At 51.5% G+C, this 13,812-nt stretch overlaps 1 protein-coding gene across 1 annotated transcript in view; it reads left to right on the top strand.

The window, feature by feature from the left end:
- Positions 1-6,715, top strand: part of LOC102517361 (cyclic nucleotide gated channel subunit beta 1) — a 62,310-nt gene extending 55,595 nt beyond the window's left edge. Inside the window, exons 16-18 of the mRNA XM_032486424.1 lie at positions 3,467-3,560; positions 4,217-4,262; positions 6,534-6,715. Coding sequence (XP_032342315.1) covers positions 3,467-3,560; positions 4,217-4,262; positions 6,534-6,586 — 193 coding nt within the window. The 3' untranslated portion in view covers positions 6,587-6,715. The remainder of the gene's footprint in view (positions 1-3,466; positions 3,561-4,216; positions 4,263-6,533) is intronic.
- Positions 6,716-13,812: the final 7,097 nt, after the last annotated feature.

The following is a 13,812-nucleotide window of genomic DNA, read 5'->3' as shown; positions in this document are numbered from 1 at the left end:
AAACTCAGGGAACTTTTGGCCCTGGAGCCCCAGGTGGGATGAGGGCCCTGTGATGACTGAGTGATCGCAGGGCCCGAGCCAGAGGGACAGGCGGGCTGGGCTGTCAGTGGCTGGGGAAGGATGCCAGCTTTGCGGAGGCACAGGGGTTACTGATGACGCGTGGGCCCTAGTAACGGGCAGATGGTCGCCTAGCGACCTGGTCTCTGCTGGCAACAGCTCGGCTTTTCCTAGCAACCGCAGCCTTTTGGTCCCCACCTGGCCTCCCTGGGGGCGTTCCTGCAGAGTTCCCTGCACATCCCCTCAATCTGATTAGAAGCAGGAAGGACTGGTGGCTCATCTGCCACCCGAGCCACGCTGGCTCTGGAGCCGGCCTGGCAGGCTTGGGGGTGGGCCAGGGCTCCCCAGATTCTCCACTGGCATGCACCAACCGGGGCTTGGGATGAATGTCATCGCCCCCAGCTGAACTTCTGCACCATGGGCGTCCTTGTCGGCAAAGACAGCGAGACCCAAGTAGGTGGCTGCTTCTCCCTGAGTGCTCCCCCACTTTCTTCTTCTGGGGTTAGGGTGCAGGAGGAAGAGTTGGTTGAAAGCAATAGTGAGGACCTTAATTTGGGGGACACAACCTGCTCTGTGACTTAGGGGAGGAGCAGTGGGCTTATAAATTCTTGCCAGCCAGCCGCCACTGCTACTCTCTGCACCTTTAACTTGGAGAGCTGGGGACCTCTGGGATGCCCACTGCAGCCAGTCTGGCTGATCCTCTGCTTGGAAACCCCTGAGCCTTGGGATCTTTCCAGAAGTTGATGGTCTGCTTCTGGGCATGACTAGGGGCAGCATGACTTTTGGGTACATGGGCCCCAAAGCAGCCCCTGGTGGTGCTGACAGGGCCACTGTAGGGCTTCTTGTGTGTCTTGATAGCTGGAGATGTTTGTGCAAAATGTTCCCCAATCTACACGGGTGATTCAAAGACCTACTTGAACTAATAATAATAATGACAAGAATAATCATAACAGCTGTTGTTGGGTTAGCATTTATTTTCCATGCCAGACGCTGTGCTCAGGCTCCTGCTGCTAATCCCGTTTCACAGAGGAGAGAACTGAAGCTCAGAGACAGCAGCCCACATGCCCAGGGGTGCCCTGCCAGCGAGCTCGGAGCTGGGACTCTGTCCACGGCCAGGCTGGCTCCTAAGCGGACCCCTAGTACTACAGACAAGAAAGCTGCTTACCAGTGTTTAGAAGCTGAGAGTCCAGATGACACCTGACATGGGAGGCTTTTTGACTTTTCCATAAACTTCTCACTGACCCTTCTGACCTCCCTCAAGTAAGCCAGGCTGCACAGTACAGGCTGGATAAGTCCTACCCACTTGACAGATAAGCAAACAGAGGCTTCCTCGGGACTTGCCCAAGGCCATACGATGAATTTCAGGCCTGATTCTAGAATAAACAAGACCCCAGGAAGCCTCTGACTTGGACTGTGGGAAGTTCATTTCCTGGGCCTTCGTGCTCTGAGGACCAAGGAGGCCTCTGCCTCTGTTTCGGGGAAAGAGATTTCTGTCAGCCCCTCACAGCAGAAGCCCACCCAACCCTTCCGTGCAGGCTGACTTCTCCATCAGGCAAGGAAGACACAGCTCCCATAATACTTTTAGAGGCCCACAGAACGTTTTAATTTATTTTAAAATCAGACTCTAAAGTGAACTTTTAGATGGAAGAGAATGTTTTAATATACAATATTAGCATATTAATCTTCCTATAAATGTAGCCACAAAATGGAATTTTAAAATTCATTTATGGAGGAAGGGGCCCATGAAGAGGAAAGTGCCCAGGCCCTATGAAAGTCATGATATGCTGTTTTCTTTAAGAAAATTTTCTTCCTGGGCAGGGTGGAGAGTATGACCCTGATACCTAAGGCCTCTCACAATGGAAATGCATATACAAAGAAGAGAGATCAAGTGAGTTGGGTGTTTGAATCCTCTAGACACTTGCCTCACTCCTCTGTGTCACCAGGGCTGTGTAGACACTAAGGGGCAGGCATGGAGTATTGAGTACTTAGCACTGGGGTCAACACCCATCTTTTATCCGGGTTCACCTTGTACAGGCTGTGTGACCATGGGCAGGCCTATCTGACCTCTCTGAGTCTCTGATTTCTAAGCTCAACTGAGATCAGTCCCAGCTGGGCTCTCAGGGTTATTTGGGTGAGGATCTGGTGGGACACTGTGCGTGCAAAGTACTTGGCCCGGTGCCTGGCACACAGCCCTTGGGCGCTGCAGTGACAATATGATTGCCAACTGATTCCTGCTCCCAGGCTGCTGGATCCCAACTGACTGGACCCCAATTCTGTCCCCATCTCTTCACCCACCTCAGGAGGGCTGAGGTGTGGCCCTCTGGGTAGAGGACGGGGAATCCAGGTTTTCTGGGCAGCAGACGCCAAAGAGCATTCTCTGTGAGCCCCTTGATGACAGGGGTTTGTGGGGTGGGGTGAGGCCATTAGGAAGCAGGATCTAATTCTAACCACAAAAATCACATTAGCCCTTGGTCCCAAGTCATCATTTTAACCCAGAGATGACACAGCATCTAAGGGCCTAATTTAGCCTGGAGACAGGCTCTTTTGGATATTGACATATTAATATAGATATTCATATAGATTAATTTAGATTAATTATCAGCATCTAAAGATGAGGAGATTCCACCTTTAAAATGTGTAGTTCAGGGTCCCCTTGAAAATCAGAAGATCTGGCCACTGGTCTCCCATTCCAAGCGAGGTGGGGTTGCTGATTCAGAAGGGCACAGGTTCTCTTAGTTGCCATAGTCTTCTCTGCTCCCTATAGTCTCACCCCTGGCCCCCATTACTCATGAATGCCTCTGCCTGGGCCAGGGACCCCTGAAAGCATCAGCAGTTGCAGCGTGGCTCTGATCTCATGGCATAGAAAGAACCAGGGCCTGTGTTTGAGGTTTGTGTGATGTGGGACTTTCTTTTTTTTTTTGCTGTGTGATTTTGGCCAGGTCAGTTGACTTCTCTGGGCCTCACTTTTCTCACTTCCCACTCTGCCTACATCACCAAGGTTGCCTGGAGACTCTCAGAGGGGAAATATTGGGAATATATTGAACACTATACAGTGCCCTTTGGTCACTTCCCAGAGGACAGTTCCTCAAAACCATCCCCAATGATTTTCTTTGCAAAGAGAAAGAAAATTTGTTTCCCTTTCCTGGGCACCCGTCCCCACCTATTTCCAGATCACAGGCCACCTCCTCTGGGAATCCCTCCTTCCTGGGCAGAATTGTGGCTATGCCCTTCACAGCCACTTGCTCCAGCACGTGGCCCTGACTGGGAGATCATTAGGGATCTGCCGCCTGCCCGGTCTTGGGAGCTTCATGAGAGCGAGGATCTATTCTTAGGCATCAACTGGCACTCAGCACAGTTCGGGAAACATTTAACACCTATAACCCTGCTCCTTTCCTCTGCCCCCTCGCAGTCACAGTGTCCTGCTGGATAGCTGTCTGTTCTCACAGGAAGGCGAGGACCAGAGTGGGGTAGACGAAACCCAGCACCAGAGGACCTCATACCAGGTATGAAACAGCACCAGGCCAGGCCCCCTGGTTACCTCGGAGGCCTGGACTGGTGTTGGCGAAAGGGGCAGGGGCCTTGTCCGCTTTGTTGGCAAGGAGGTTTTGACTAGTGAGTTGCCCACTGGACAGAGGGAAGCAGAACAGTGGATGCTGTGAGGCCCTGCTTGTACCAGGGATCAGATAGTGTCAGAAAGGGCCTTGGGCGGGGAGCAGGTGAACCTGGACTTGTCCTCACGTGGCTGTGTGACCCTGGGCAAGTAACCTCCCCACTCTGGGCCTCAGCGGCCCCCTTTGTAAAATGGGGCTAAGAACCCCTCCCCAGAGTGTTGTACACAGCTGTACACTGTAAAATGTGGTGCCTGGGTGGAGAACACCATCGTGGCCGCTTCAGTTACTTGGTCCCCACACGCAGAAGGTTGCTCGAGAATTTCCCCTCATTATATGTGACAAGTCTGGGTGTTGGACCTGGGGCTCCTGTGGGCACTGGTTGCCCCAGAAGGTGGCCTGGAGGATGTGACCAGCCAGGCAGGGCAAGGAACAGACTTAGGGCCCATGAAGACTCCTGAAGGCAGATCTCCCAGCAAAGGCTGGACTGGACTAGGGCTAGGAGGGGACTTGATGTTCACACCTTCAGTTTTCTCTTTTCTCTTTTGCAGGAGCTGCAGGAGCTACAGGAGGAGGCGGTGGGGGCCAGCTCAGGAGGTAAGTGTGTAGTGGGGGTGGGGTTGCATAAGAATGTCCAGGATGCTTTCAGGCTCGGGGCAGCCTGGGCACGGGGGCAAACCGTCCCCTCACCTCCTCATTTCCCCACTCTCCACTGCCCACCCCCAGCCACTGACCCCACCCTGAGGCAAAACCCATTCTCTGTGTCTTGGGGCCACATTATCAGAGCCTGATGTATTTCAGAGACCCCTGGGGAACTGTGCTGAGGTTCCCAGGAACCCAGCAGGCCTGGGGAAACTATTCCCAGCCAACCCCTCCTGCCACCACCTTACTGGGGACACAGCTCTCTGGGCTACCACCCAGTGAGGGTTTAGCGCAAACATAACATTGTCTATGTGAAAACTGGGGCCAAAGCTTGCTAACTATGTGTCCTAGATGCTGTGTCTTTTGATAACCTTTTTTTTTCCTGCTAAGATCTCCAGCACAAGCACTTTATCACACCCCTTACCCCTAATCCTGAGAACTCCAGGGATAGTGGGAACAGAGTCTAGGGGAATCGAGGATGGCTGGACACCGAGCCCTGGCCTTAGAAACCTCAACAATCTTCAAGGCACTGGTGCTCCAGCTGCCCTGTGGGGCAGACAGTCCGTTTTATAGATGAGAAAACTGAGGCTCAGTGTGGGCAGCATTTGGTCCAGCAGTCAAGGGTACAGACCTGCATTTCACTCCTAGCTTCTCTTTCTTCCTTGCTATGTGACCTGGAGACAGTTCTGTCACCTCTCTTAACTGAGGCTCCCAAATCAAGAAAGAGGGGACAATAACAGTACCTACCTCATGGGGTTGTTGGGCAGAGTAGGGGTGACAGTACATCAAAGTCACCCAGCACTGTGGCTGGCACTGCAGAAGACCATAGTAGGGATCATGATGCTTGTGTCTCTGCCAGCCATTGATGGAGATGGGCCTGGACCCAGGTGCCTTTTTTTTTTTAAAACATCTTTATTGTGGTATGATTCCTGTACTGTACACTACACATACTTCAGATGTGCAATTTGGTGAATTTTGTTAGATGTACACACCAGTGAAACCACCACCACAATCAAGACAGCCAACATTTCCATCACTCCCCAAGAGGTGCACATTTCAAATCCCCACTATATCCCTTCCCGCTCCCTTTACCCCCTGGTAACCATAAGTTTGATCTCTATGTCTGTGAGTCTGTTTCTGTTTTGTAGATAAGTTCATTTGTGTCCTTTTTTTTAGATTCCACAATAAGCGATATCATATGTGGACCCAGGTGTCTTAACTCCAGGTGTCCTGAGCCTGCTCCCCACCTGGTCTTTGAAAAGCATCCTCTGTTAACTGTAACCCAAATCTGCCAGAAACCTACAAAGTCTGCACCCTCCATAGATGAGCAAGACCAGGATCACCTGGGTGCAGACCTGGGCTCCGGGGCACTGGTTCCACCCCCTTCCTCAGGTCATTTGGAAGCAAGTGGCCTGGGAACCACACTTTGAGAACACTGCGGCACAGCCATCTATCTGCTGCTACTCAAAAGTGTGGATCTCTAACCAGCAGCTTTGGTGTCACCTGGGAGCTGGTTAGACATTCAGAATCCCAGGCCCCACCCCAGACCTGTTGAACCAGAATCTGCATTGAAACGAAATCCCTGGTGATTTCTCTGCACATTTGTGTTTGAGAGGTAATGGCCTTGAGCCCTTGTTCTTAATCATGACTGCACATTGAAATCATCTGGGAAGATTTTTAAAATCCTGGTGCCAGTCCTCACCCCAGACCATTAAATCAGAATCTCTGGGGGTGTGTCTGGGCATCAGACATTTCCAGCCTCCCCAGGTGATTCCAGTTTGCAGTCCATTTGGGGAACAAGGGGCCTAGAAAATGTATTGCTTCTGGTTGGAAGTGAAATTAATTGAGCTCCAGGATTTCTTTGGGGTGGAAAATCCTACTGGACTAAGAATGTTCAAGTCTTGAGTCTGTGATCCTAAAAGCCTGAGGAGTTCTGGGTTCTTTGATTCTAACTTTTTTGAGTCTGGGGTAGAAAATGCTACGGTGGTTGATTAGCAGAGAGAGCACAAGACTGGGGGGCTTGGGGCTGTCTCTCAGAGCTGTTAGGCGGACCAGCCACATGACTGGTGATGCTCTGGGCACTGAACTTCAGGGACAAGAGTGATGCTGCAGACTTTGGGTGCACCTGCTCCAAGCGCAGGTGGGCACTGAGTTGGTCTGTGTTGGTGCTGGCGGGGAAGAGCGCCACCTACCCTGCCTCTCCCATCTCTGTGTTCCTCATTGCAGTCCCCAGGGTCCTGCCTCTGCCTGAGACCCCCTGGCCCCAGCACCATGGCTAAACCAGGCCGGGATATGGAGCTAAATCGCCTGGTCCAGGAACAGCAGCCTGGCCATGTGGCCCCCAAGCTCGCCCCCCCAAACCTGGTGGAGCACCTCCCTAATGTGCCCAGCTACCGCCCTCCAATCACCCGCATCCCTGTCCTCATCTCCCGGAGGACAGCCTTGTCCAACTCCAGCTTCGCCAAGGAGACCAGGAGCTCCATTCGTCTCCTAGGTAGCGTGAAATCGCCCACCCAGCATGCTTGTGCCTGTGACATGTGCTTCTGCATGGCTTGGGCTGTTTCTTGTGTAGATGCCATGGTCTTGGTGTGGACCACTAGTTGGGCTTGTCGACTGAAATAAATGCGCAGCCTAAAAGTTGAGAGTTATGTTTTATTTGGTGGGAGGACTCGAGCCGGGATGACCGCCTCTCAGATCGCTCTGAGGGACTGCTCCAAAGAGGCAGGGGAGGAGCTAGGATATACAGGAGCTTTACAACAAAGACCAGGTAGTTGGAACAATAAAAGATTACTTGTTGTCTAAAGAAAACCAGGCATTTCAAGTGAAAGAATTTAGTGCTTTTCTATGTATGGGAGGAAGGAAACATTTGGGCTCATGAATTCATTCCTTTGAGAAGCACCTAAGCTATCTAGGGCCAGTGTCCTGTCCTTTCTTATTTTGAATCCCCTCAGAGTACACCGTTGTGAGTGGCTGCAGAGGCTGGGCTGCAGACTTGTCTTCACTGGGGGATGGCGGCAGCCACTGATGACTTGATGGTTTCAGCATGCTTTGTTTACTGATATGGTTTGCAGTATTTTTCGTTCACAGGCTCATGGAAAACCCCCTTCTTCCTCTGCTGATCAATGCCTTCATTTTGCTTTGTGGAGATTTGAGGGATATTAATTCCCTTCTCTCTGTGCCTAAAATTCCACAATAGCAATTCATTTCTTTGGGTTAAACATGGCTTTCTGCCGATCATCATTTTTATACAGATAGTCACTCACACCCTAGTTTAAACAAGTCACTCTGATCTCCAGGGCAAGAGGCTTGAAGCAGGGAGCTGGGTTGGGGAACAGAGTAATTAGAGGGGAATGGACCAGAAGAGGAATGTGAGTGTCCATTGGAGACAGAATCTACTGGCCTTGAGAGTTTGCTGGGAGTTGGACATTCTGAGGACTTGTTATCTGCCCAGCAAATTCCATCTCAGAAAAGGAGAGGCCCCCAGGTGCCGACAGGCAACCCCAGAGGAGAGGCATCCTCAGGGGCCAGTGTAGCAAGAGAGCCCGTCTGGATCTATTTAATTGTGACAAGGTCCCAACAGTGGCTTTCAGGCTCCTGCTGCTTGCTGCCTGATGACAAAGTGCTCAGGGACTTGCTAGTTCCTCTGGGTTAACTCCTGTCACTTTCTTCCTTGACTCAAACCTGACCTGCCCACTTTCCCTTTAATTTGTTTGTTTGTTTGTTTGTTTTTGGATGATACTGAGCAAGGTTGCCTCTGAGATCAGCAGACAGGTCAAGCTGAACACTTCATGGGACGGGGTCCACCCTTGCTCAGCTCGGGATGGGCACAGAGTGGGAGTAAGATGGAATGTGATCATCCCCAAGACAAGGGATGATGCTCCGGCTCAGTCTTCAGGCAAGCCCTAAATCTACTCACCCCGAAGAGTCCCCCACATCCCCCTAACCCCCGCCACGTATCACTCCGTGATTTTTGTATATTTTGTACCAATTCTATGTTCATTTGATTACTATTTTTCTTTCAATGGATTCACTTTTTCATTTAATTAAGTGTATTTGAACAGGAAGCTTTACATTATAATTTCAGTGGAAAACCAGCCTGGCCTGCCATAAATAGAGGATGTAAATAGAATTAACTTCAAAGACCTAGAGAACAAGGTCATGGTGATATTTTCTAGTGAGGGACGTGGCCTGCTAAGGGGGGTTAAGGTGGTAGCAGCGCTAGCCTGAGACTCCCTCTCTGCACACTCAAGATCTAGAGAGAACGGGAAAGGGGGGGTGGTCTCATTCTATGTCAGCCTTTGCCTTGGCTGTGCCATCTAAAATCCTCATGCGCCCTTCCTGGTCCCTGGGAGCCCCCACACTTTGAGAAATAGCCCCAGCAACACACTGGGGACAGTGGGCTGAACCGGCTGCAGTATGACACACGATGACTTTAGATACTGCAGACAAGGCAATGTCAGTGTGTAGTGAGGACGTTATTCCCACTCCACTGGCGTTGCTAGTCACCAACCTCAGGATGGAGTAAGAGTTTAAGCTCTGGAGTCAGGCTGCCTGGGTCCAAATTCTGGCTCTGCAGCAAGTTTCTTAACCTCTCTGTGCTTCAGTTTCCTTCTCCACAAAATGGGTACAGTGATAACAGCGACCTCTTGGAGTGGCCGGGAATGATGAAAGGGTTTACATATAAAAACACTTAGGGTTCAGTAAAACAAATTCCTGGACAGCACATAGGAAATGCTTAACAGTAAATACTATTATGCTCAGAACCAATTTAAGCATATATTATTCTTTATATTCTTAATCATAGTATTCTTATTCTATAAATCAGTATAATATAAACCAATAGAATTTCTATTTTGAGTTCCTTCTCTGCCAAGCTGACAGGAAATGAAACACCAGGCTTGGGAGGTGGGAGCGATCCAGTTTGGAGGGTCTGATGCAGGCGAGGCAGGTGGTGGGGGGACCATCTATTCCCTCCCAGGCTCCCTGGGATGGCCTCATGGATGCTGAGGCCAGGGTGCTTTCTGCTGTGTGGAGGCCACGCTGGGGCACCCAGGGGCCCTGAGCCCCTGAGCATTTTTGAGGCTCTACCCTCATGCTGACTGCCTCTGCGCCCCCGCCCCACCTCCAGCTCACCTCTGCAGAGGTCTACCAGGAAACAGGGGGCAGTCCCCTCTATCCCATGGCTCTCGTCTGCTTTTTGCAGCCTGGGGCATCTCTGGTTAGCCTGGCAAAACTTCTCCCTTAAAATTTTAAAGCTCCTCATTTCCTGCTCATCCTCTTCCCCTGAGGGCTTCGGGCTTATTACAACAAGTGCCCCAAACTCTTGAGTTCTGCTTACATTTCGTCCACCAAACATTATAAAGTGCTAGCTTTTCCCACGGTGGCCATTAAAAATGGCCACATATCCAAGTGTTTCCATATCCATTTTGGGGGGTGTGCTGGGGCCTAGCTGGTGCCCAGGCTGTGCCTGGCTGCTATTGGGTGGCTCAGACCAGGCATGGTAGGGATTGGGGGCACCATCCCAGCTCCCTGACATCCTCTGAGCTCTGCCTCGGGCAGGGCAGACCTGTCCCCAGAGTCCCTGGGTGGGTAATGAAGCCTAAGGTAGGACTGCATCCAGGCTCCCAGGGAAGACCTGATTTTCAGGATGTGGGACATGGTGCAAGGCTTCTCGGAGATCAAGAGAGGGACTGGTTGATGAATTTGGGGGGCTCTTGGCATGTACAAAAATAAGGGAATACCAAACAGGTACCCAAATGGGGGTAACACAAAGTACAAAGACAATTTGTTGTCCTTGATTGGAAGAATCTTCTGAATGTCTGCATTTGAGATACCTCAAGGATGTGAGGACATGTGCCCTCCTGCCTAATGCCCCCTACAGGCCTGGGAAAGCATCGTTGCCCCTATCTTGGGCTGGGAAAACTGAAGCCCAGAGAGGAGAAGCAGCTGCTCCAGGCCAGGCCCTAGGACTCGGCCCCCAACCCTAAGCACCTCATGTCCTTTCTGAGTGCTGCCACCCCCACCCCTAGCCCAGGGCCTCAGTGCTTCTCCAGACTCAGGGAAACCAGGCTGGGCTTTGGAGAGCTGGGCTCCAGCCTGTGTCCGGAAGCTCCGGTGGCTTCTGTGGTGTCATGGCTTCTTTTGTGGTTCCTAGGGTATTGGCTGGAGTGGGCGTGGCCCTCAGAGGGCCCGGGACTCTGCCTGGTTGCACCGCCTGCATGGAGCTCCTCCGTGGGCCCTGCTGGAAAGTGAGGCTGCCAGAGGCCCCTCCACGCCTGCTTTCCGTGGCCCCCCTGAAGAACACAGCAAGGCCTGGAGACCTAGCTTTTCTTTCTCTGACTCTGTGCCCTTCTTCCCGTCCCCAAGTGCCCGCCACGGAGGAGCACCCAGAAGTGCAGGTGGAGGATGCTGATGCTGACAGCCGCCCCCTCATCGCCGAGGAGAGCCCACCCTCACCCGTGCTGCCGCCCCCTTCTCCTGCTATATCCGACACCCTCATGGTACCAGGATCGGCCACAGGGAGCCTCAGGTCACCTTTTATGCTTCTCTTGGGCTTTTCACAGCACAGTGCCACCTGTGCATTTAGCAGATGAAGACACTGAGGCCAGAGTGGGGGAGAAGCTGACCCGAGGTCACTCAGGGAGTCACTGTCAGCACTGGGACTATGGCCCCATCCTTCTTGGTTCTAATTCCTGGCTTCAGGCTCTAGAAAGAGCTCTCCAAGGAAGTCCTGGCCTGAATACCCTCAGTTGTACGTTAGAAGTGGGTAATAAATGTCACAGGGCTAAATTCCACCCCCTTATTTTATTGTTAAGCAATAAATGGAAATACCAAAGAGCAGCAGAATAATATTCATCCCTAATCCCGCCACTCTGGGTGGTGGTTTTATTCTTCTGCCTTCTCTTCTGTACCTTGTTTGTGGGCCCAGACTTTGGTGCTGTTTTAATTGGAGTGACTGAATCACGTCTCACTTTTGAGACCACATCTTATTCAGTGAGCCCTTTTCCATATTGCTAGGCTGTCTCCTTAATGCTCATTGTGATGGCTGTGTGATGTCCCCCAGCTCCATGTGCCAGGATGGACATAACAGACCTCCTCTTGTTGAACATTGTCCGTAATGGTGCTGTGAACACCTCTTTGGTCTTCTGCTCTCTGTCCTCGGGCTCCTTTCTCAATTGTGGGATTCCTAGTCAGGGTTGCATGTATTTTTGTGCCTCTTGAGATAAGTTTGTTGCTGCGTGGTTCGAGCTGCTGTTGGACAATCTGAGCCAGGTAACTGAGAGAGGTCCTTCATAGAGCTAAAGGCAGACTGGGAAGTGCGGTGCAGTGTTTTGTGAATGACTATTTCAGCTAAAGGAGATCTGCCAGTGCTTCTCCTGTGCTGGCTAGATTGAGAGAAGGTTCTGCTTTCTTGATTAATTTTTGCTCTCATCCATGAGCCCTTGAGTAATTTCTCAGCTGAGGACAAGAGCCTGTCAGAACAGAGATGACTGGATGTAGTAAACAGAAGGCTCCCTGATTTTAATGTGGAGAAAAGAGTCATAATCTCACCCAGCCTTGGAACACAGCTCCCAAACCCATCAGTCCTCATGTTTACTTCATTGAATCACACATAGAGTACAGACAGCAGAAGAAATGGCACCATAATGGTTGCAGACATCTGGTCTCCCTCCCTCTGGTCCCTTTATAAAGGTGGGGAAACTGTGCAGGCAGGGTTAGAGGTGGATATTTGCAAGCAGCAAGGGAACTAAGGTCATTTGGGACTAGAATCCAGGCCTCCTGCCTTTTGCTTATGAGCTGGGCCTGTGAGGCTCCTCTGATTATCATTCATTCATTCATTTATTCATTTGCAAACATTTATTGAACATCTTTTGTGCCAGGCTCTGCTCTAGGTGCTGTGGGTGCATCAAGGAGAAACCTGAAAGGGGCCTGCCCTCATGGAGCTGACACTCTAGTGGGGCTGAGGTGGACAATGAACAAGTGGTCCAACAAGACTATTCCAGAGCATGCAAAGTAGAATGTGACTGTGAGAAACTGGGGAAGCCTCTGCCTGAGCTTGGCCCCAGGAAGGAATCCTGAAGCCTGACATGTGAGGCCGGTGGGGCTGCCTGTGGTCAGGAATGAGCACTGGGGGCAACTGATGGGAACAGAAAAGCCACCGCAGGCCCTGACAAAGGGGCCATGCGGGCAAACCTCTTCTCAAGGCATAAGGCTGTGGCTTGGAGTGAATCCCAACTCACCACTAACCAGATGTGAGGCTTAAGGCAAGTTATTTAATCTTCCTAGGCCTCCATTTTCCCACTGTAAGATGAGGATAAAACACCACCATCCTGTCTACTAGGATTGTGAGAAATTCAACAAGCGACTGAATGTGAGGCGCTTAGCACAGGGCCAGGTACCGGGCAGTGCTGGGGGGCACAGCTGCTGATTTAGTTCCACACTCGGGGTTCTCTGGGGGAGGCATGTGCTCTCCAGGCCCAGAGGGGGCACTGGGCTGGCTGCAGGAGGGCTGCGTTGAAGTCCCAGCTGTGAGACTTTTGCCCCAGTCTTCTCGTGTGTGGCCGACCTTTTAATTAGAGTGTGAAAGAGGCGACCCCATGAGTTTTGCCATCCTAGGCGATTTGGCAGAGTTAATAGAATAGTTTCAGAGCCTTCTGGAATAAAGTAAATGCTGTGCATCTCTGACTGGATCCTTCTAGAAGCCCTAACGGTGGAATCTTGAGTCATGGTGGTTGAGGATGGGAAGAGTATCTGGCAGGTTCAAACCTACATGCCATCAGCCAAAACACCACCGAGTGGTTCCAAATGCCATACTCTGTGGCAGGCTTGGCCTGAATGACAGGGACCCCAGGGATAATTTAGCCTTCGTTCTCAGATAGGAAAGTGGGAACTCCAGGGGGAGATGGGGCTTGCCCCAGCTCACACCAGGAGGTGGAGACCAGACTCCAAGGCCCATGGGTGTAAACTTTTCCAGGCAGGGGCACATTTGTGAAGGGAGGGAAGCTGAGCTTCCAGGAGAGTTAGCAAGATGGGATGTGAGCCCTCAGCCCTTCCTTGGTGGCTGGAAGGGAGGTGTGATAGGGAAGGACGTGGGATGGACTTGGAGGAAGGGAGACGGATGTTTAAATTGAGACCCAATTGAGTAAGTACCTCATTGAGTTGGGTGGATTTAGTCCCATTTTACAGATGGGGAGACTGAAGTGGCTCAGAGAGTTTAAGTAACTTGCCAAGGTCACACATTGGGAAGAGGCAGGGCTGGGGTGCAAACTCAGGTTTCCCTGATACCTAGTCAGTGACGTCACTTTTATGCTAGGCCATGGAACAATGCAGAGACTGAGGTCCAGAGGGTGGGTGTGTCCCCTCTTCTCCCTTTTTGGTTCCCTGCAGGCAAGCGAGGACCCTTTGGCAGCACCATCCTTTGCCCCCACCTCCCACCCAGGATTCCCTCTGGGTAATCTGCAGGACTCAGAGCTGGTTCACCCCCTACCTCCCTGAAGGCCCCCTC

This window comes from Camelus ferus, chromosome 9, assembly GCF_009834535.1.
Source record: "Camelus ferus isolate YT-003-E chromosome 9, BCGSAC_Cfer_1.0, whole genome shotgun sequence".
Classification (NCBI taxonomy): domain Eukaryota; kingdom Metazoa; phylum Chordata; class Mammalia; order Artiodactyla; family Camelidae; genus Camelus; species Camelus ferus.
Note: the sequence above shows the minus strand (reverse complement) of the source record. Positions and strands in the feature narration are given on the sequence as shown.